Here is a 24646-nt window from a genome sequence, read left to right as displayed (position 1 = left end):
GGAAAGTCCTATAGTTTTTCACATAACATGTCCAAAGAATCAGAAGCACCACACAGAGGAAAGAATGAACTCACGCTCAATCAGCTATTTAAAGATACGTTAATACCCTCCTAGGTCATAAGAGGATTATAAGTACACTCGGGTAAAGAATCTTCTTGACAGACCCTCATAAGTGGACTCAAGCATTGATATCAATTAGTCCTCTACAGTCAGCATAAGATAAACACCAAAATTAGCTAAAATACAAGATCCAAAATTTATATACTTTATAACCTCTACTTACAGATACTTCTACCTAAAATTTCTTTATTTTTATACATCCCCTGCTAAATTCCAACGAAGAATTTCATATGTTAAATAGCAAATACTCAGAAGGTGAAAGTGATCCTTGATGCCAGCATTTTCGTTTCTTCCTTCCTTCCTTCATTCATTCAACAAACCTACGCATACCAGGAGCTCTTCTAGGTACTAGAAATATATACAGTCATTTAATACAATAGGGAACAAAACAACGTTCACGCCCTCACAGAGCTTACGTTCTAGTAAGGGGAGACAGGCTTACAAGAGGGGCTGAGGATAAGTGTCGTGGAGGGGAATCAGTACGAAACGGCACGCTGATTACTATTTCATAAAGCCGGTCGGGAAAGCTTCCCAGGTATAGTGACATTTGAGCAAACCTGAAGAATGTGAAGTTCCAGAATTCCAGAGAGAAATTCCGGGTAGAGAAAACGGCAAGTGCAAAGGCCCCATGCCAGAGGCCCCTTGCAAACTGAAGAAACTGAGAGCCAGCGTAGCTGGAGTGGAGTGAGTTAAGGGCAGAGCTGTGGGCGATGGGAGGGGGGGGTGCATACAGGGGCTCTAGGCCTTTGTAGGCCATTTTCAGGATCTGGGCATCTAATGTGAGAGATGGGAATCCATTGGAGCACTGTGAGCAGAAATGATCCCATTTAATGTTTTTAAAAACATCACTAGCTGTGTGAGAACAGACAGTAGAGGAACAAAGGTTGAAGCAGGAAGACCAGTTCACCCTAGAGATCACAACGCGCTCAGAGGACTATTTTAACTTTGTTTGTTTATGGGTTGTGTTTCGTGACCCGACTCCATATTCCGATAACTAAAACAGCAATCAACTAAATTGTTCCCTTTCCTGCCACTGGCTTGAGGAGCTAGAGTTTCCGAGGCAAAAACAAGAGGCATCATATGTTACTTTTCAGGGTCTAGTCGGATTTAGGAGACAGGGCCTCCTTTCTCTTGATTACTCTAATAGGTAAATAAGACAAAAACTGCTAGTTTCCTAAACCATCATCCTTTTCAAAAATATTCCCTCACAAATATCAAAAAACAGATATTTTAATGTGCACACTAGATACAAAAGATTTCATCTTATTGCAGTTATTCATAATCCTCATCACAACATATCTATATCACAGTAGTCAAAAGCCATTTCACTAATATTCCTAAAAGATAAATCGAAATAAAAATATACTGCAAACCATAAAATCCACCAATCCTCTCTCAGACTTCTGTTTCATAACTTACGAAATCCTTCTCATAATGAAGACAGACTCTCAAACACTCTCCTATCTCTAATTTCCTTAAGGTTAGCAAACAGCATGTCTAACAGCAGCCTCACCCAAACCGTGTTGTTAGCACTTTCAGTTATAAAAACCCAGGCAGGAAAACCACCATACACTCCACACCTTTCAGGACTTGTAGCCACACTTGAGTGTTATTAATGGTTTAAGAGAGTGTCAGAAACACATGCTATCCCGCACACTTTGGTGATTTCATCCTCTGCTCAGAGCACTCTGATAAATTAAATCACCCTGGCTGTGTCACGAATCGCAGCTGGCATGCCTGAGTATTGCTCTTTGATGACGAACAAGCAGTACAAAATAAGACGCTGATTCCACTCTTTAAAATCTCATTTTCAGCATCTTGTATAATGTTACTAGGCAGGATTTTAAATGCAAATGTTATAATATAATTCACTTTGGTTTTTGCAGAAACCTAAGCCCACTTGCCAAAAAATGGATGGCTTTTTTTCTTTCCAAATAGCAGGCAGCATCTACGCTGGGGAAGGGACTGGGGTGGGGGGTGGGGAGAGGCTATTAAAATGCATAATCCAGCTTTTTGCTTACCGGGAGAGCTTTAATGGGGGGGAACAAGGCAGGAAATGAGGGACTGTCACAGCCACATATACTACAGCGTATTTCCTCACCCTCACTGAATAGTGTCAAGAATCTGCCTCATTAAGTTCTGCTAACAAGTGAGATTCCCCTCTCCGGGGGCAGGCTTCGCTGTACTAACATCTCTACCGACTTTATCTGCCCCCCTCTTCTTTTAGCTTTCCTTCAATTACAAACTCCTATTTCATTTTGTTTTGTTACATCTTATTATTATACTGAAGGCATTCTTGCAAATTGCCTTAAACCCTTCCCAGGAGAAGAAGAGATAGAAACAGATAATAAAATAAATCAAGATTTCTTCCTCCGGGTCTAAATTTAAATACAGAAGGCTGGGTGAAAAGGGACGTGTGGGTGTCTATGGCAAGATTTTCAGTCTCTAGGAGAGAAAAGGATAAAGAACAGAATACTAAAGGGATTTGAGAATGTGTGTGTGTTTAGTTATTCGTGTGTGTGTGTGTGTGTGTGTACAGTCATTCCCAGGGCAGAGGGAAGAATTCAGGAAGAAGGGAGGGAAGAGAAAAAGATCAATGGAGGCAGTCACTCACCCCTACCCCTCCCGACCCCTCCCCACTCTACTGCAGAGCTCTGCGCTTCCCAGAAAGCTCATCATCCAAAGGGCATATTCCCGAAACCAAAGCATAGCCCGAGTCCTGGGCAGGCAGTCTGGGGAGATGGCGGAGATGGGGATGGGTAAGGGACAGGCGATGGGAAGCGATCGGGCTAGGGAAGGGGCGAGGAAGCCAGCGACGCCAGATGAGATCTCCGGCGGAGATGGAAAGGCAGAGCCGGGCCGCCGCGACCTACCTGGAACAGTGACGGTGGAGGATGCCCCAGGCACCTCTGGCCTCTCCTCCTCAGCCTCCTCCCGCTGCCGTTGCTGCTGCTGCTGCTGCTGCTGGATGAGGCTGAGATCCGAGCGGCTGAGCTCGGCTCTGGCGGCCGCGGGGACCAGTGGTGCCTTCAGCAGCACCGCGGCCAGGCCGAAGAGCAGGGTGCAAGGGACGCGCCGGCTGAGCCTCGCCATGGCCGAGAGCCAGAGGGCCGCGGCGGCATATTGCGGGGCCCCGGGCGGCGGCGGGCGCCAGGGCTGCGGGCTCCGGCAGCGCCCGCTCGCACGCTCCCCGCGCGCCGCCTGCCTCGCACACCCTCACCGAGAGCAGGAGGAGGCCCGGGAGGCCGAGGAGAAGCAGGAGGAGGAGGCGGGGGAAGGTAGCATCCTCGAGCACGTGATGCGCGGGGCGGGGCGAGCCGGGCGCCCGGGGCCCGGGCTCCGCTGTCTCCCGCAGCCGGGCTGCTCCGAGGGCACGCGGCCGGCGCGGTGCTGGGGCGCGGTGCCGGGCGGAAGCCACCAAACGTAAACGAGAAAGGAGAGCCCTTCCGGGAGCTGGTAGACTTTCAGATCCTCCAGCCCCTACCGAGGCTCCGGGAAATTTTGCAGAAAGTGGAATAAAATTCCCCCCACCTAACCCTAAAGTAGAGGAGAAGGTGGTACATTGATTACCTTCCTACAACACTTAACTCAGCATCAGCAGATCAAAAAGCCGGAGTCTCTTAACCACATAGGCTTTGCTTATCAAGGCCATCTTTGGTTAGCTAGAAATTAAACTATTGCTCTCCAGATTTTGACTAAACTTCCTTTTTCTGCCCAAGCGGGAATGTCTTTCTGTATCGTTGTGTCCTTAAGTACGTTTTGTCTAATTGTAGCGTATATTTTTCATTTGTTCAAAATATTGTACTAAATATTGTACTAATGTAATATTGTACGACATATTGTACTAAATGGGTACTAGGTGCTTACAATGTGCTGGCATTTAGTCAAGTGTTTGGAACAAGCGAAGATAGAACCCCTGCGTTCTAGGAGCTCACTTCCTGTTAGGGCAGAGGAACACATAAACATTATCATCCAGGGTGGTGGTTGCCACAGGAGAAACACTACAACATGTAGAGGTTGCAATGAATTGGAAGAAATTAACTATGCGGTATATGGAAGGGGCTGTGAAATACTCCACCGGGGAGGTGGAGTTTAAAGAATAATAATATTTCCACACATAAATGGGAGCAATCAGGTCATGTAAAAAGTAGAGCAGCGTGTGTGTGTGCGCGCACGCGCGCACGCACCCAAAGCCCAGAGGAGTTTAATAACACAGTGTGCTTGGAAAACTGTGAGCAATGATTGTGACAGAGTGACAGTGTTTTAGATTGAAAGGAGACCGGAGATCAGGTCATTTTCTAAGTAAGAGCAAACACTTCTGTAGTACTTAACTGTGTGCCAGGCACTGCTCAAGCACTTTATATATGTTAACTCCTGTAATAACTTTGGATGCTATATAAGGAAATTGAAATTTACTCTGCAAGTGATTATGAAGTAGTGAAAGAAATTAATCGGGGAAGAGACTCACCACCAGTCTGCATTTTACAAGGATCACTTTGCTATCAGTATAGAAGATTGATTACACAGGATAGATTGGAGAAGAGGAGGTCAGTGTAGAGGTGTTTGCAAAAGCCCACGAGGAGATGGGCAAGGCTTGTGAGACTGGAAAAGAGAGGAAAGGAGTGAGATATTCAATATTTAGGGCTGGAATCAACAGAAATGATTGGTTGTTTGGGTGGGGAAAGGAGCCTCTTTTAGGCTCTATAATTTGTCCTACGATACACCTGAGAAAACTAAGGCCTGAATGTTGTGTAAATCACATGCATGGCTGAGTGGTGGATACCAGAGCCGTCTGACTCCAAGGCCCTCCTCCATTAACCAATAGCTCTGCCTCATAAAATTGATTTATTGATTCAACCAAGTAATCAATCAGTGTTAGGCATTGTGGTCAGACCTGGAGACTCATACTATAACATACTTACACCAAAAGAAATATATTATATATATATTACACACACAAACATATTAGTTGATCCTCATTATTCACAACTCCATGTTTCTGAATTTGCCTATTTGCTAAAATGTATTTGTAACCCCCAAATCAGTACTTTCATGGTTATTCCTGGAAATGTGCAAAGCAGTGAAAAATTTGAGTTGCCTGACATACATATCCCCAGCTGAGTTCACACAAGGTGAAGCTCTTCCTTCTTTCAGCTCTCACACTACATACAAGTGTCCTTTTTGTGGTCTATTTAGTGCCAGTGTTTTTTTTCAGTTTTGTACTTTCCGTTCGAGATTTTGTTGTTTAAAATGGCCCCCAACTATAGTGCTGAAGAGCTGTCACTGTTCCTAAGCCCGAGAAGGCTGTGCTGTGCCTGACAGAGAACATACATGTGTTAGGTAAGCTTCTTCCAGGCATGAGCTCTAGTGCTGTTGGCTGTGAGCTCAGTGTTAATGCACCAACAATATATAATAAATAAGGTGTCGGGCCGGCCCCGTGGCTTAGCGGTTAAGTGCGCGCGCTCTGATGCTGGCGGCCCGGGTTCGGAGCGCCCCGAGGCACCACTTCTCCGTCCAACGCGAGGCCGAGTCCCACGTACAGCAACTAGAAGGATGTGAACCTATGACGTACAACTATCTACTGGGGCTTTGGGGGGAAAAACTGAATAAATAAAATCTTTAAAATAAATAAATAAATAAATAAATAAATAAATAAATAAATAAGGTGTCTTTAAACAGAAACACACATAAAACAAGCTTATGTATTCTTGGGTTGATGAAAATGTTATGACCAGAGGCTCACAGGCACAAAACTGTATTCCTTTTAGGAGTAATGGTTCAGTATTTGCTAATTTAGTGTTCACAGTGACTTTATAGAACATAACTAACAAGAAAAAATAAGAATTGACTATATATAGTATGAAATTTTATATACGTTATAAAATATATATAAATGAAAATGAAACAGAATAAACATACATACCTTAACAAAAGAAGTAACAGCTGACATTTACTGAACACTTTCTATAGCAAGAATCTCTAATTTTACATTATCTCATTTTTTTTTGCCTTTTAGGCTCTATAATTTCTCCCACTATACACTTGAGAAAACTGAGGCCTGAACCTTGTATAAATCACACACATAGCTATAAGTGGTGGATACCAGAGCCGTCTGACTCCAGGGCCCTCCTCCATTAACCAGTAGCTCTGCCTCATAAAATTGATTTATTGATTTAATCAACCAAGTAATCAAACAATCACTGTTAGGCATTGTGGTCAGAGCTGGAGACTCAGCTGTGAACATGATGGCCCTGACCCTTGTGGAACCTACACTAGTGAGGATACAGGCAAGTAAATATGCATTTTAAATAACAGAGTCCCAAGGGGATATATGAGGTGTCATGCAAGCTCAAAGCAGGGGCAGCGAATCAAAGCTCCCAGCGTCAGAAAACGTGGCCTGGAGGAGGTCATGTCTAAGCTAGCCCTTCAGGCTCGAAGGGAGCTTGCCAGTTAAAGAGGCGAGGTTGTAAACATTGGGAAGAACACAGGTAAGAACGGTGGGGGTGGAGAGGGACGGTCCAATCAGATAAATCAGCTGAAGCAAGTATGATGGTGAATGACGTGAGGTCACAGTCAGATCACATTTACATTAGACTATGAGATGTCCCACAGGCACTCCAAATGCAAAGAGACTACCACTGAACGAGCCGTGGCCTATCACCTATCCTGCAGTGTGTATTACCAGTTCATCTTGATACTGTCCTAAGCAGCCACCCAAGATCTGAATCTGGCAATTTGGCTGTTATACTATATTTTTAAGACATATTTTGTCATACAAAGTGAGATAATGTAAAATTAGAGTTTCTTTCTATAGAAACTGTTCAGTAAACGTCAGCTGTTACTTCTTTTGTTAATGTATGTATGCTTATTCTGTTTCATTTTCATTTATATATATTTTATAACGTATATAAAATTTCATACTATATATAGTCAATTCTTACTTTTTCTTGTTAGTTATGTTCTATAAAGTCACTGTGAACACTAAATTAGCAAATACTGAACCATTACTCCTAAAAGGAATACAGTTTTGTGCCTGTGAGCCTCTGGTCATAACATTTTCATCAACCCAAGAATACATAAGCTTGTTTTATGTGTGTTTCTGTTTAAAGACACCTTATTTATTATATATTGTTGGTGCATTAACACTGAGCTCACAGCCAACAGCACTAGAGCTCATGCCTGGAAGAAGCTTACCTAACACATGTATGTTCTCTGTCAGGCACAGCACAGCCTTCTCGGGCTTAGGAACAGTGACAGCTCTTCAGCACTATAGTTGGGGGCCATTTTAAACAACAAAATCTCCAACGGAAAGTACAAAACTGAAAAAAACACTGGCACTAAATAGACCACAAAAAGGACACTTGTATGTAGTGTGAGAGCTGAAAGAAGGAAGAGCTTCACCTTGTGTGAACTCAGCTGGGGATATGTATGTCAGGCAACTCAAATTTTTCACTGCTTTGCACATTTCCAGGAACAACCATGAAAGTACTGATTTGGGGGTTACAAATACATTTTAGCAAATAGGCAAATTCAGAAACATGGAGTTGTGAATAATGAGGATCAACTAATATGTTTGTGTGTGTAATATATATATAATATATTTCTTTTGGTGTAAGAAAGGTTGGTTAAAAAAAATTATAGGGAAGCCAAATAATTCTGGGAAAAAAAATGAATGCTATCAAGAATTGAGAAAGAATCCACCCCTGTGGTTCCAGGCTCTAGGCCTGCCCCAGCACCAGACTGGCCCCCGAGGCCCCAGGCACCAAGCTAGTACCTTAGACCCAGCCTCCAGGCCAGCACCTGTGGCCCAATGCTCCAGGCCTACCCCAGCGCCAGGCCAGCAACGACAGACCTAGGCTCCAGGGGACCCAGGGTCAGACTGCCTCCATGGACTCAGGCTCCAGGCCCTCCTCCAACAACATCCATCAACATCTGCAAATCAATCAATGTGATACACCACATTAACAAAATGAAGGATAAAATTCATATGATCATCTCAATAGATGAAAAAAAAAAAGCATTAGACAAAATTCAACACCCTTTCAAGATTAAAAAAAACAACTCTCAACAAACTAGGTATTAACAGGGTGTACCTCAACATAATAAAGGCCATATGTGACAAGTCCACAGCTAACATCATACTCAATGGTGAAAGCAGAAAGCTTTTTCTCTAAGATCAGAAACAAGACAAAGATGCCTGCTCTGAAGACTTCTGTTAAATATAGTACTGGAAGTTCTAGCCAAAGCAATTAGGCAAGAAGAAATAAAGAACATCCAAATCAGATTAGAAGAAATAAAATTATCTCTGTTTGTAGATGACATGATCCTATATATAGAAAATCCTAAAGTCTCTACCAAAACTGTTATAACTAATCAACAAATTCAGTAAAATTTCAGGATTGCAATTTTTACAATTTGAATTGCAAAATCAACCTACAAAAATCAGTTGTGTTTCTATACACTAACAATGACCTATCTGAAAAAGAAACTAAGAAAAACAATCTCATTTACAATAGCATCCAAAAAAAAAAGCCCAAATCTTAGGAAGAAGTTTAACCAATGAGGTAAAAGATCTGAACACTGAAAACTATAAAACATTGGTTAAAGAAATTAAAGAAGACACAAATAGATGCAATGATATCTCTTGTTCATGGATTGGAAGAATTAGTATTATTAAAATGTCCATACTACCCAAAGCCATCTATAGACTCAATGCAAAGCCTACCAAAATTCCAATAGCATTTTTCACAGAAATAGAAAAAACAATCCTAAAATTCATATGGAACCAGAAAAGAATGTGTATAGCCAAAGCAATCTTGAGCAAAAAGAACAAAGCTGGAGACATCACACTACCTGATTTCAAAATACACTGCAGGGCCGGCCCTGTGGCTTAGCGGTTAAGTGCGCACGCTCTGCTACTGGCGGCCCAGGTTTGGATCCTGGGTGCGCACCAACACACCGCTTGTCTGGCCATGCTGAGGTGGCGTCCCACATACAGCAACTAGAAGGATGTGCAACTATGACATACAACTATCTACTGGGGCTTTGGGGAGAAAAAGGGGAAAAAAAGGAGAAGGATTGGCAATAGATGTTAGCTCAGAGCCAGTCTTCCTCAGCAAAAAGAGGAGGATTAGCATGGATGTTAGCTCAGGGCTGATCTTCCTCACAAAAAAAAAAAAAACAAAAACAAAAGACACTGCAAAGCTATAGTAGTCAAAACAGCATGGTCTGGTATAAAAACAGACATATAGACCAATGGAACAGAATAGACAATCCAGAAATAAATCCATGCATTTTTCATCAGTTGATCTTTGACAAAGGTGCCAAGAACACACAATGAGGAAAAGATAGTTTCTGCAATAAATGGTGTTGGGAAAACTAGTTATCCACATGTATGTAATCATAGCCTTATCTCACTCCATGTACAAAAATCAACTCAAAATGGATTAAAGACTTAAATACTAGACCTGAAACTATAAAACTATGTATTGGAAGAAAACATAAGGAAAAGCTTCTTGGTATCAGTCTGGGCAGTGATTTTTTTGGATATGACACCAAAAACACAGGCAAAAAAGCAAAAACAAACAACTGCAACTACCTCAAACTAAAAAGCTTCTGCAGAGCAAAGGAAACAATCAGCAGAGTGAAGAAACAATGGGAGAAACATTTGAATGGGAGGAAATGTTTGCTAACTATACATCTTATAAAGGGTTCATATTCAAAATGCATAAGGAATTTAACAACTCAATAGCAAAAAAACAAACAATCCCATTAAGAAATCAGCAGAGGATCTGAATAGACAGTTTTCCAAAGAAGACATACAAATGGCCAACAGGCACATGAAAAGGTGCTCAACATCACTAATCATCAGGGAAATGCAAATCAAAACCACAATGAGATATCACCTCACATCTGTTAAAATGGCTATTAATCAAAAAGACAAGAAATAACAGGTATTGAAGAAGATATGGAGAAAAGAGAACACTTATGCACTTTTGGTCAGAATGTAAATTAGTGCAGCCACTATAGAAAACAGTATGGAAATTCCTCAAAAAAATTAAAAATAGAACTATCATGTGATCCAGCAATTCTACTTCTGGGTATTTATCCAAAGAAAATGAAAACACTAACTTGAAAAGATATCTGCACCCCCATGTTCACTGCAGCATTATTTATAATAGCCAAGTTATGGAAACAACCGTAAGTGTCCACTGATGGATGAATGGATAGAGATATGGTATGTGTATATATACAATGGAATATTATTCAACCATAAAAAGAATGAAGTCTTGCCATTTTTGACAACATGGATAAACCTTGAGGGTATTATGCTAAGTGAAATAAGTCAGATACAGAAAGACAAATACCGTATGATCTCATGTATGGAAACTAAAAAACAAAACAAACAAACAAAAGCAAAGCTTATGGATACAGAGAATAGATTGGTGGTTACCAGAGATGGAGAAGGGGGGCAAAATGGGTGAAGGAGGTTAAAAAGTACAAACCAGCTATAAAATAAATGTCATGGGGATGTAATGTACAGCATGGGGACTATAGTTAATAATACTGTATTGTATATTTGAAAGTTGCTAAGAGAGCAGTTCTTAAAAGTTTTCATTACAAGAAAAAAAATTTGTAACTATGTATGGTGACAAATGTTAACTAGACCTATTGTGGTGATCATTTCAGGATACACACAAATATCGAATCATAATTTTGTACACCTGAAACTAATATAATGTTATATGTCAATTATATCTAAATTAAAAAAAAATGAAAACCACATATTATCTCAATAGACACATGAAAAGCATTTGACAAAATACAACACCCTTTTTTTTTTTTTTGTGAGGAAGACCAGCCCTGAGCTAACATCTATTGCCAGTCCTCCTCCTTTTTCTCCCCAAAGTCCCAGTAGATAGTTGTATGTCATAGTTGCACATCCTTCTAATTGCTGTATGTGGGACGCCGCCTCAGCATGGCTGGACAAGCAGTGCACTGGTGCACACCCAGGATCCGAACCTGGGCCGCCAGTAGTGGAGCGTGTGCACTTAACTGCTAAGCCACGGGGTCAGCCCCCCCAACACCCTTTAATGATAAAAATGCTCAACAAACTAGAAATGGACTGAAGCTTCCACATACTGATAAAGGGCATCTACAAAAAACCACAGATAACATCACACTTAGTGATGAAAGACTGAATGCTTTTGCGTTCAGGAACAAGACAAGGATACCTACTGTCACCACTTCTATTAAACATTGTGCTGGAAGTTCTACTCAGAGCAATTAGGCAATTAGGGAAGAAAAAAAATAAAAGGCATCCAGATTGGAAAGAAAGAAGCAAAATCATCTCTATTAGCAGATGACATGATCTTGCGTAGAAAATCCTAAGCAAGCCCCTAAAAAAACATTAGAACTAATAAACAAGTTCAAAAAGATTGCAAGACACAAGATCAATTTATAAAAACCATTTGTATTTCCATATCCTTGCAATGAACAATACAAAAATGAAACTAAGAAAAATTCCATTTACAGTAGCATCAAAAAGAATAAAATACAGGGCTAGCCCCAGTGGCCTAGTGGTTAAGTTCTGCGTGCTCCACTTCAGTGGTCTGGGTTCTGTTCCTGGGTGGGGATCCACACCACTCAACTGTCAGTGGCCATGCTGTGGTGGTGGCTCACATACAAAAAGAGGAAGTTGGCAGCAGATTTAGCTCAGAGCGAATCTTCCTCAGCAAATAAAGAATAAAATACATGGGAATCAATTTAACAAAAGAATGGCAAACTTGTACTCTGAAAACTATGAAACATTGTTCAAAGAATTAAAGAGGACCTAAGTTAATGGAAAAACGTCTCATGTTCATGGATCAGAAAACTTAACATTGTTAAGATGACAATACTCCCAAATTGATCTACAGAATCAACACAATCCTTATCAGAATCCCAGCTGACTTCATTGTAGAAATTGACAAGATGATTCTAAAATTCACATGGAATTGCATGGGACCCGGGATAGCCAAACAATCTCGAAAAATAAGAACAAAGTAGTAGGATTCACATTTCCTGATTTCAAAATTTACAACAATTCTATGGAAGCCAGCCTGTGGTTGGGTGACCTGGAGCCTATGTGGATGAGAACTTCATCGCCAGAGTCTTTGCCACCATGGGGGAGACCATGATGAGCATCAGAATTATCCAAAACAGCCTCACTGGGATTCCAGCTGGCTAGTGCTTTGTAGAAGTCACAGATTTGGCAACAGCTGGGAAGTGTTTGCATAAAATTAACGGGAAACGTCTTCGAGGAGCCACACCTGCAAAACGTTTATGGGAAATAACCAAATACTAGCCCTGAGTACTCCCTCTTTTGGAGGGCCTGACCCCAGATGTGGGTGGTGGCATGCTTTGAGAATTCTTCATCAACATTTACTCCTCCTATCGGGAAGGCAAGGCCATTTTAGACCAGGGCTGTGGTATTGTGAAACCATTGGGCTATGGTTTTGTGAAATTCACGGATGAATTCACGGATGAAAAGCAGGTCATATGGTTCAAATAGCTACTAAACCCTGGGTTTAGAGGCTCTTCTCAGGTGACAGGCATGTAATCATTAAGATTCTCTGAGGTCAGAATGCATGGATTATCTACTTTATGTCAAAAGGCTATGGTTTTGTGAAATTTACCAACGAACTGGAACAGAAGTGAACCCTTACAGGGTGCCAGGGAGCTGTGGGACTGGGGTCTAAACTGGCATTGCTGAGCATGGCAATCCCTAAAGAGAGCCATGTGACGCCAGTGGAATATAGTCAGATGTACAGTTACAACTACAACCAGTGTTACCAGCAGTACCAGAATTACCATCCCAGGTGGGGCTGTGACCAGAACACATTTACTCGGGTAGGATTATCCATTCTCCTGGAGATAAGGAGAGTCTGGGATTATTAACCAAAGTGGCTCGTATGATTCAAACAGCTACTAAACGCTGGGTTTAGAGCCCTGCTCAGGAGGCAGGCATGTAAATCATTAAGATTCTCTGAAGTTAGAATGCGTGGATTATCTGCTGTGTGTCAAATAGTGGGCAATTTTATCTATGGCTTTTCATGTATCCTCCTTCCTCCAACAGATTTGCTCCAAGTCTGGTGGCTAGGTAGAAAAAAGTTCATTAGGCATTCCAGCTAGGATGGCCCAATATGTGATAGGAAGTGATGGAGCCAGCTAAACCTAGACCAAAAGGCTCAAGACTTGGAGTTTGCTCCAAGACCGGGTCTAGATTTTCAAAAGGGATTGTTTTAGGGACAATCCTATTGAGGGGTATTACTGTGCCATCTATGTGCCAAGTCCTTCAACCCCCTCTTGTGTTTCTTGACCTTAATTATCTAAATTCATTAAATAGATATGAATCTAAAAAAAAAGAGAACCCAGGAAACCAGACTTGATGATTTGGGAAATTCTCAACAAATCCAGATTGCAAAGGATGCTAAAATTAAGATATTTACTGTCAAGAAACTTTGCTCTAGAGACAACACAGAGACTGTACAAACTTTTCCTAATATTTCAGAAAATTTTCTTTGAAGAGATTAAGCATATGACTTATAGATCCCCTCAGACATCTCAGCAGAAGCCAAAAATAGAGATGGAATTATTTAGGAAAGATCTGTGGAGTAGTCTCTGGTCTAATGGAGTGAATCTCCTTGACATACACAGGAGATCCACAAGGTTCTTGTGAATTTTATATCAGCAGAAACACTGCCAGCTTGGTCTAAAAGGGATAGAGTACAAATGGAAAAGCATATTGGACCCACAAAATTTTGCCAGTACAAATAGGCTGATAACAATACTCGGCTGCAAACTTGTGCTACGTTTTGTAGGGGGGGAGGTGGGAAGGGGGGTGACTCAGAGAGTTCAGCCATGAGCCACAGAGAATTATTCACAGATTTTGAAACCAAATGGAGTTTGCCCAGCTGGATTTTGAAATTGCTTCAGACCAGTGAATTTTTTTTCTATTTTTTTCCCTTTTTTGAACAGAATGTCTATAATTATTATCATATGCCTGTCCCACCATTGTATTTTGGGAGCAGAAAACTTTTTCTTTAGCTTCACAGGTCCACATATAGAGAAGAATTGTATCCCGGGATGGATCATAACCCAAGCCTCACCCATATCTAGCTTAGATGATTTAGATAATGAGATTTGGGACATTCAATCTGATGAGATTAACAAGGGATTTTGGACTTTGAGTTGATGCTGTAATGGTTTGATTTGGGGGGACTTTGGGATGGGTTGAATGTATTTTGCATGTGAGATTAATGTGACTCTTTGAGGGCCAGAGGTGGACTGTGGTAGACATAATAATACCCCCCAAAAGATGTCCATGAGCTAATCCCTGGATTCTGTGACTATGTTACCCTTCGTGGCAAAAGGACTTTGCAGTAATTTAAAACTACTGCATTGTCCAAGGCATGATAAAGTAATGAGGCTCATCCAGTCACCAAGCCTGCATGGGTCTAGGGGAGGATATGGAGTGAGGAGGGTGAAGAACTGGATTTGGAGAACTAGAGGTGAGAAGAAGGGACTATTTCTGTATGATGTGTAAACCAGATTCTCAGCTCTGTCATTGAATCACTCCTATACTACAGCTGCTTTAGGGTTCCCTTGAGAGGCTGTGGCTGTCTAGAGGGAACAAGGTGAAATTAGTTACTGCTGTGTAGTCTCTATTACTTGGAATCACTGAATACTTGTGGAGTAATTGAGAAAAAAACCCTTAAAGTTCAACTGGATAATTGAGCACCACATTGTGGTGAAGTGCTTGGCTCTGGTTTAGTAGTAATGGTTCAAGTTGAAAAGTCAAAATTGGTATTACTAGGAAGTTGGAAATTTGCTTATTCTTTAATAAACTCTTCATTTCCTCACTTAAGCTATACTGCAAACTGCAAAATCATTCACTTGTCTGCCAGTTAGGTGACAATATCTCTGAATTTCAAAGGTGTTTGTGTCACTTATAATCTCAAAAACAACTTTAACTGCACTGTTCAAAGATGAGACTATTTATAAGCCACTAGAACTTTCTTGCCTACAGGAAATTTGCCATGTACCCTACACAAGATCAAGAATAATTTCTATTACTCAGGTAGAGAGCATAATTCTCCAAATTAAATACTACTACTGATAATATACATCACTTAGTGCTTTTTAGTAGTAACTTTGTAGTAACTAATATTCTGAATAAAAGATTGACTAAAAAGTGATGCCTAAAGATTCCATTTCAACACTCTAATCTGAGAAATAGTGTAGAACTTTGAGATTAATTACTTCCAATTAGGTTTTTAAAAATAACACGAAGGTAAATTACTGTAAAGTTCAAATTCAAAATCTAAACACTCCTTTTATTAAAACACCACCAATTTATATATTTGTTATGCTTCAGGAAATGGGGCTGACAAAGAAAGGGAACCAGGGTGTGAAAGAGAATCTAACCATATAACTCTCTAGGCAATTCAGAACAGGTTGAAAGTGAATAAAGATATCACTTGGAAAAGCATTGGTGTTGCACCAATTGATATTCAGGCATCTCAGCCTCTTCACTAGATAATAGCAAATCCCTTTTATAAACTGTGACTGGTAATCTAGGCAGTATTGCACAGCGGAAGGCGTACTGGACTAGGAGTTTGACTATGTAAACTGTAGTCCCAATCCTGACAGTGACTGCTTTGGACAAGTAATGAACCCTCTGGGCAACATTAACAGTACGAAGAGGTGAGGTACACCCCTTCTAACTTGTGGTTTTCAGCAGTTTGACATGGTGTAGAGATGGTGTCTGTGATTGTCCCGTTTGGGGTTCGTTGAGCTTCCAGTATTTCAGGTTGCTATTTTTGATCAAATTTGGAAACTTTTTCACTTCAAATATTTTGTCTGCCCCATTTTCTCTTTCCTCTCTTTCTAAGAATGCTTTTGCACCTAGTTAGATTGTCCCACAGGTCACTGAGGCTGTTTATTTTTTTAATCTCGTTTCTTTTGTGTGTGTGTGTGAGGAAGATCAGCCCTGAGCTAACATCCATGCCAATCCTCCTCTTTTTGCTGAGGAAGACCAGCCCTGAGGAGGATTGCCAATCCTCCTCCTTGTTTTCCCTTTTTCTCCCCAAAGCCCCAGTGGATAGTTGTATGTCATAGTTGCACATCCTTCTAGTTGCTGTATGTGGGACGCGGCCTCAGCATGGCCGGACAAGCGATGCGTCAATGCGCGCCCGGGATCCAAACCCGGGTTGCCAGTAGCGGAGTGTGCGCACTTAACCGCTAAGCCACGGGGGCTGGCCCCCTAATCCTGTTTCTTTTGTGCCCTCTGTGCTTCAGTTTGGATGAATTCTATTGATCTATCTCTAAGTTCATTGATCCTTTCTTCTGTTCTATCCACCTTACTTTTAATCCCCCTCTGACGAATTTCTAATTTTAGATACTGTATTTTTTAGTCCCAAGATTTCCACTTGAGTCTATTTTATTAGTTTCCAAATTTTTCCTGAAATGCCCACCTCTTCACCCAAAATTTTCATGTTTTCCTGTATAGACTCTACCATATTTATCATAGTTATTTAAAGTAATGCCTGTTGAATTGTTTGTGGGTCTGTTTCTATCGACTAATTTTTTTCAAAACTATGGGTCAACTATTTTTTCTTTCTTCCCATTTATACACACACACACACACACATACACACATGACATTGTGGATGACACACTGTAGTCTTTAGGTTGTGGTCTCTTCCTCTGAAAGGAACCACCTTTAGGAGCAATTAAATCATAGGTGGATCTCCTTAAACTTGTGGAAGCTTGGTTTTATGCTTCGTTAGGGTGGGCCCCTTTGGGTTTCCCCTTTGTCCTAGGGTGAATTAATTAATCTTGCGATGTAGTATTTATTCCTAAGGCAAAGATCCTCCAGAGTTTCAATGGAAAGACTGGGGTGTTACCAAGCCCCTGTCACTGGGTAAGACTTGAACTCCAATCTCTTGTTCCTCCAGCAGTGGACAGTAGCTGGAATAACTGCTCAGCTCTTTCAACCTTCCAACTGTTGTTTTCCTTTTGGGCTCCTTAGAGTCTCACTAGAGCAGGGTCAGGGTCAGCCAAGGATTTGAGGGGAAAATATTCCCTCCTCCTACAATGTGGCTCCTTCCTTTCCTAGATTTCATCCTCAATTTCTAGCCGCGACGGGAGTCCTATCATTTCAGGAAATGAGAGGGGTTTTTTCCTTGCATTCTATCCACACAACAGACAGTGACCTGGGGGTAAAGCGTGGTTCCCTTCCTTAAGAGTCAAACCCCCTCAAGTTTCTGCCTGCTTTTGGGAACTTCAGTGTCTTCAAAAAGTTTTTTTTCCTTCCTAGTTTGTTCATTGTTATAGGATTCAAGCCACTCTGCCTTTATTGGAATTGGAAACCCCTCTTAAATTTTAAATGACTATGATTCTATGACTTGTAATTGGTGTATTTTTTTTTTTTTTTGATGAGGAAGATTGGCCCTGAGCTAATATCTGTTGCCAATCTTCCTCTTTTTGCTTAGGAAGATTAGCCCTGAGCTAACATCTGTGCCCATCTTCCTCTATTTTGTATATGGGATGCCCACAGCATGGCTTGATGAGTGGTGCGTAGGTCCACGTCTGGGATCTGAACCTGCAAACTCTGGGCCACTGAAGTGGTGAGCGCGAACCCAACCATTATGCCACCCAGCTGGCCCCTAATTGGTGTATTTTAATGTTAGGTTTCTTTTGCTATTCTTGTGTTACCTTTTTTCAAATAACTAACACTCTTAAGAAATCAGACTTTAAGAGAGGTGTGTCACCTGTTTGAGGTCATTCTTTTAGTGCATTAATGCTGGCTCACATGATTAAAAAACAAAACAATATCATGGAAAGAAAGTATAAAGTCCATACATAAAAGTGGCACCATATGCTCAAGTTTATTGTACAAGTTACACATTGGAAACTAAGCAGAACACTGTACCAATTTTCACTAACTCAAATCAAGTTAGCAAATGACAAATTTTAGAACACACTCATTTTATGTCTCACCCAATGTGGGTGATCACAAGAGAAGCTAAACAAAGACAATTACTTTCTATGTTACTTAGGTAGCAAATTAGTTTGATATATACAGGTTCCAAGTTACCTTAAGATATTTTAAAGTGTTTTAAAACCAGTAGAGAATAGTTCATGTCTAGCCTGAAAAAGAATGTAGAATGGACAATTCAGGGTAAATAACTTCATTTGTGTATCCATAGCAGAATCACTCCTTCCTGCTAACAAACATACTAATCAATCTGTTTACATTAGGTTTAGTAAATTAATAATGACTTTGAAATTATCTAGGTTTGGTTACATTGTTATATTGCACTTGAGAACAATGACAATAAAAATCAAAGATTCAGTACCTCTCCCAAAAAGTTCATTATGTATCAGAAATTACGTGAAATAAAAGCTTATATGCATGCTACACGCCCATAGGTTCATCGTGCTAACTAGCCTACCAAAAAGTCCAAGGGGATACTCTCTAAAACAGTGAGTATTAAGTCATCTCATTCACCATTTTTGATCCTATCTTCAATTTTCAAATTTTATATTTTTTTCTTATTTATCAGACTACCACATATACAAGCTATTCAAGAGTACAAACAAAGTGACACTGAGATAGGCAATGGTCATACACAAGTATTCCAAGAAAGACTTATTCTTCTCCAAGCTCTGCACTACATTCTGCAACACAGGAATGTCTATCATCTTACAGATTCTGTTTGCCTTATAAAAACCAGCTGATCTATTATATACTATACTTTTGCCACATAAATCTCTCTCTTATGGTCATCATTCATTATCAAAAATCTTTACAGCCCTCTTAAAGAAGCCAGAATAGTCTCTTCTACTAATACTTGAATTTTCTCTTTATATAAATATAAAGTATTAATGAGAATTTACTATGAATAAGTAGTTTCATAACACAGGTCGAATTGTGGCACTGATGTTTTGATTAACTGTTTTACACTTCAGAATTATTAAGAACTTAATCAGAATTACAATAATAATTAATTACAAGAGAAAGGTACAGGGAAGAAAGGGAAAGAATGTTTCTCACACAAATGTTTCTCAAAACACCAATTCTCAAATAAATGCCTACATAAGAAATCAATAACAGTATGAATACTTTTTTACTAATATCAAATGCTTTAAATATTGTCTACCTCACGCATATGTTTTTTTAAACTGAATCAGATTATAAGAGTTTTACACTCGAATGGATTTTAATTCTCAATAAATCACACAAACATAGTAGTATTTAAAATGTTTGAAAATTAAAATAGTTTTCATAGAACTATTTTTTGACATTTCAACCAAATACATTCATATGCTACTTTAGGATAAAAAGAAGCCCAACATTTTCCCAAACATTTTCTTTAGAGAGTAGACTTTCAAATTGCACTTCTACCATATTTGTGTAGAGATATAAATTTTCATTTTTTAAAAGAAAATACTATTGCTTAAAACTACATTTCATAAAGGCAATTAAAACAGCACATTAATTTCCAATGAAACATCCTTCAATCTCCTACACAAGGTTATACCTTGAGACAGAGGCCATAAAAGGAACAGATTGCAAAAGCAAATAGTAACCTTCTTTTCAAAGAGTGAATTTCTATCCAACATATATTTTCAGGAATGACTCTATTAGGTGGGAAAATATAAGGTGAAAGTTGTTATAGACCAACTTAGTGACCATCTGGTGGCAGGCTCTAGGATAAAAATATTTTTTTCTTAAAAATTTTAAATTTATTGGTAATAAAAATACTTATTGCATATGACTAGGATCTTTTAAGCTACTAATAAAATCTATACTACAAAACCTATTAATTTTGAAATTCATTAGAGCTAAATACAGGGTCTTGTCAATAATCTAACTTATATAACTCACCTACATTTGCCTCTATTTTATGAATATATTCTAGCTTAGCCACTTGTGTAGGGAATTATAACACAAGACATGGCAAGATAAATTTCAACTATTTTTAAAATATAGAAAAATATTCAATTATTTAAGGAAAATATTTATCATTACCTAATGAAGACAGCAGTTAAAAAAGCTATTCAACTCTCAATTTCTAATGCACAACATGATGTAATTGCACAAAAATAGGTATAATTAATAGTCATTCCCAGGCCTTGAGGAACTGTGAATAAATCACATATTCCTCTAGAAGATTCATCACCCTACAGGCATATAAAATTACAACTTGACACCTATGCAGCTTTTATTTAAAAAATCCTACAAAAGTAATTTATGTTAATAAGCCTAAGAAAGTTTTAAAAGGTTTCCATAACTTGAATTGCTTATAAAAGTACCATTTAGAAGTCATTTTGATAGCTGAGACTGGTTTTACACATTATACTTTGCTAAAACTGCGGTGATATCCACATGAGTAGCATCATGCTGGAAGGAAACCAGTGAGCTAGTTGGAGAATTTCAATTCTAAGCATTTCCTATGGGCTTGGGAGGTTGGGTGCAGGTTCCTGTAAGTTGTAAAGATTCCTCATTGACCTTGACCATTTCTCAGTAACAGTTTTGGAAACATAAGGAACGATACATATATAGGAGGAAAATAAATTAATCCCAACTAAAAATTCTTGCTCTAATCTAAGAATGTACTATTAATAAGCAACTCTATCAAAGAACTACAAACAGAGCCTTTTCATTAAAATGCTTTTTTCCTGTATTGTAATAGCCAGACTAGTTCAATGGAACAAATGTACTTTGGAAATGATTTCCAACTCCATATGACTTTAAGCATCATGATGCGTAGCGGAAATTAAACGATTACACAAGAGGCATTTTTGAGTATAGAACTAATTTTTAGTATAGGTTGGCTTAAAGGATTTGAAATAAAACTTATACAAATTAAAATGTAATAAAGTGGATTGTGGATTAAATATAAATAAAAATTTAATAGCATGTACCCAATTTTCATATTAAAACAAAATACTGTACCTTTGCTATTACAGAAAAGAATTTTGATGAGATCATGCTTTTTTTTTTTAAGTTCTACCATGTAGGTAATATTAAAATCCAAGTTCCTGTGGTTATAAAGTTAGTAGCTTGAAAACTCAACTGTAGTGTAATGTGTATTAACATTAAGTACCTGTACCAAAGATGTGGATTCTAAGGCCCAAATCTGGATGGCTTTAAAACAACAAAAACAACAAACAAAACCCAACATACAAAATCAGAAACAATAATTGTAGGAGGTACTATTTTATATAAAGTGGTAACTCAGGCACTACCTGTCTTATGTACATTGAAGAACTATCACTTGAAATTTCATTACTTAAATACCTAAAAACACAAGTCAGTGGATGTGTATTAAATGTATGTCTGAACTTAATTATAACGAAAAGGCTGACAAATATTGCTCTCATTTTGTGGTTAAAACAATGGGCACCATCAGCAGCACAGTCTTGGAATTTAATTTCTCATGAAGGAAATTGAAACCTAGAATGAAGTTGGTGACTCTAACGGGTCAGGACGTAGCATAACTTAAAAATCACAGTTAAGTTTCCGAGTTGCCTTCACCATTTTCATGAGGTTGAAGCTGCTCCCTTTCTTGTTCTTCTTGAGGTGGCCGGACACGTTTAAAAAAGCCCATCTGTCAGTTGAAGAAAAACTATATTACAGCCACATCAGTGAAGAATATTAAAAGTATTCTGAGTGATTATAGTATCACCAAGAAAATTTAAATGGCACCTGGTACAATTTTTCTTCCCTCAAATAATACGTAATGCTCCTCATGCGTCATCATTAAAGGTCCCTTTCTTCCTTCCCTTCCCTTCCTCCTTCTTCCTTTCCTCCCTTCCTCTATTCTTCTGCTTCCCTTCCCTCCCTCTCTGCCTAGTCCCTTACTTACCCTGTACATTACAAATACCAAAACAGCCAGTAACAACAACCCTGCAAGAACTGCTAAAATGATCACCCACACAGGCACGGGCATGGGTGCTGGCTGAATGCCCCAGGTGACATCAGTGGTGACCTGTTGGGGGAAAACAAGTTTGAGTTTTGAAAAGAGTTCACTGACTTATTCAACAAATATCTGAATGCCTACTATATTTTATTTTAATGGTACTCACATTCTTTTCTTTTCTTGTGTATGATAATTTATTTGGTATTGGTAGCGTGCACATATACACATAAAACTCTCCCAAACAGGTTAACTTCTGACTGCTTCTGAAATGATTTTTAAATAATCCTATCCAGTTTATGATGTGTTGGTCCCATTTTTAATCATCAAATTAAAGATCTTTAAAGTGCTTTCACTTATTGCAGTTAATTTCCAACTTGTTAACTTTGGGAGGAGAAATTTCCCAAATTTCCCCCTATGAGAGTTAGTATATGCTAACAATCTCTTACATAATACAAGATACTAAAGTAAAGCTTTAATAACTCTGAGGTGGAAGAGTAAAATAATAATATTAAACTAGGTCATAATCCTATAAACAACTCTTAATTACGTAAAATTATCAAAATAGCTTAACTGCCATTATTTAAAATAAAATAAAAATATCTATGGCATTGAACTAAGTGCATTTATTCCATTTCCCCAGATCAGTGACTTACTAATGTGGAGTTGAAGATATCCTCAATTGGAAGGTTCTTATAAGGAAACTCTATGACATTAAATGAAGCAGACGACTTCAGAGAATATGAATGATTCTGGTTTTCCTTCTGTACAGAAATAACAATGAAATGATTTCCTGATGACAGGCCTTTTTCATTTCTTTGAAAAAATGGAGAAGTTTGCTGAATGCCGCATCTGTGCACTTACATTCATAAAGGTCTCGGTCCACAGCAGAGACCTCACATACAGGATGGCACTCTTTCCTCTGTCTAGCCGCCCAACCTGGCAGACAATCTTCAAGCATTCTGCAATTCCACAACCCTGCCAAAACAAATTATTTACTTACAAGAAAAGGTCATTCTCTCGTCTCTTCAACATATGAAAATTATACATTTTACTTGTTTTATCTGACAGCTAAAGAGATGATCCAGATTCTTTTGCCTTATAGGAATAAGGCTTAAAATGGACAGGCTAACAGTTGAGTCTATGAATGCTTTTTGTTATGAAGGGGTTGGTTTTAATGTGATTTGTTACAGAAGGAAAAGATCTATAATATTAAAAGATTTATTTTTATGGCTAGAACTCAACATTCTTTAGGTAAACCAGAGCATGGTGATTTTTTTTTTTTGTGAGGAAGATCAGCCCTGAGCTAACATCCGTGCCGATCTTCCTCCACTTTATGTGGGACGCCGCCCCAGCATGGCCTGACAAGTGGTGCGTCAGTGCCTGCCCAGGATCCGAACCCGGGCCGCCAACAGCGGAGCACGTGCACTTAACCGCTACGCCACGGGGCCGGCCCCAGAGAGCATGGTGATTTTAGTAAGACACAAAAATCAGATCACAATTTGTCTGTGGAAAAGACAAAGAAACAGACTGAATCTTTAACAGTTATTCCATGTCAGACCTGTAGAAATCAAGTGTACGCTGATGGTCTTTGTTACATTCAGTGTTCTTATCAGGAACTTGAAGGCAGGCAATCAGAGGTAACAAATATTCACCACCTTCTACGTGCTGGTCAAACTGCATTAGACACGTCAGATGCATACACCTCACAACAATGCTATCCAGTTAAGTGGCACCTCCAGTTGCTGACCAGGAATAGAAGTGAGCTTCCTTGACCTGATAAAGGGCATCTATGAAAAGCCCACAGCTAACATCATACTTGATGGTAAAAAAAATGGATGCCTTCCTCCTAAGATCAGAAACAAGAAAACAATGCCCACTCACAACACTTCTATTCAACATTGTTCATAATTTTCTAGCCAGTACAATTAAGCAAGGAAAAAAAATTAAATAAAAGGGGTCAAGATTGGAAGGCAAGAAGTAAAGCTATCTCTATTCGCAGATGACAGGATCTTATATACAGAAAACACTAAAGAATCCCCAATAGAACTACTAGAGCTAATAAGCAAGCACAAAAAATGTGCAGAATACAAAAATCAATACAAAAATACGAATATGCGTTGTATTTCTATACATTAGCAACGAAAAAGCTGAAAATTAAATTAAGAAAACAATTCCCCATTTAAAATAGCATCCAAAAAGAATAAAATATGTAGAAATAATTTAACCAAGGAAGTGCAAGACTTATACACTGAAAACTACAAAATATTTTTGCAAGAAATTAAAGACCTACATACACAGAAAGATATCTCATATCCAAGGACTGAAAGACTTAATATTGTTAAGATGGCAGTACTTGCAAATTGATAGACAGATCCATAAAATCACTATCAAAATTTCAACTATCTTTTTTCTAGAAATGGACAAGCTGATCCTAAAATTCACATGTAATTGCAAGGGACCCCTAATAGCCAAAACAATTTTGAAAAAGAAGAAAATGTTAAAAGACTAATATTTTCTAATTTCAAAACATACTGTAGAGCTATGATAATCAA

General features: G+C 39.1%; 2 protein-coding genes across 3 annotated transcripts in view; both read right to left on the bottom strand.

Moving 5' to 3' along the window:
• FAM171B (family with sequence similarity 171 member B) overlaps nucleotides 1-3337 on the bottom strand; it is a 70052-nt gene extending 66715 nt beyond the window's left edge. Inside the window, exon 1 of the mRNA XM_004426713.3 lies at nucleotides 2994-3337. Coding sequence (XP_004426770.2) covers nucleotides 2994-3213 — 220 coding nt within the window. The 5' untranslated portion in view covers nucleotides 3214-3337. The remainder of the gene's footprint in view (nucleotides 1-2993) is intronic.
• A 14691-nt stretch (nucleotides 3338-18028) lies between these two features.
• ITGAV (integrin subunit alpha V) overlaps nucleotides 18029-24646 on the bottom strand; it is a 94090-nt gene continuing 87472 nt past the window's right edge. For both annotated transcript variants that reach the window (XM_014784671.2, XM_004426711.3), the window contains exons 27-30: nucleotides 22956-23069; nucleotides 22748-22855; nucleotides 22041-22163; nucleotides 18029-21782 (exon numbers count right to left, since the gene is read on the bottom strand). In XM_014784671.2, coding sequence (XP_014640157.1) covers nucleotides 21687-21782; nucleotides 22041-22163; nucleotides 22748-22855; nucleotides 22956-23069 — 441 coding nt within the window. In that variant the 3' untranslated portion in view covers nucleotides 18029-21686. The remainder of the gene's footprint in view (nucleotides 21783-22040; nucleotides 22164-22747; nucleotides 22856-22955; nucleotides 23070-24646) is intronic.

This window comes from Ceratotherium simum, chromosome 9 (assembly GCF_057802395.1).
Source record: "Ceratotherium simum simum isolate JZ-2026a chromosome 9, ASM5780239v1, whole genome shotgun sequence".
NCBI lineage: Eukaryota > Metazoa > Chordata > Mammalia > Perissodactyla > Rhinocerotidae > Ceratotherium > Ceratotherium simum.
The sequence above is the reverse complement of the archived record's forward strand: the minus strand, read 5'-3'. Positions and strand labels throughout refer to the sequence as shown.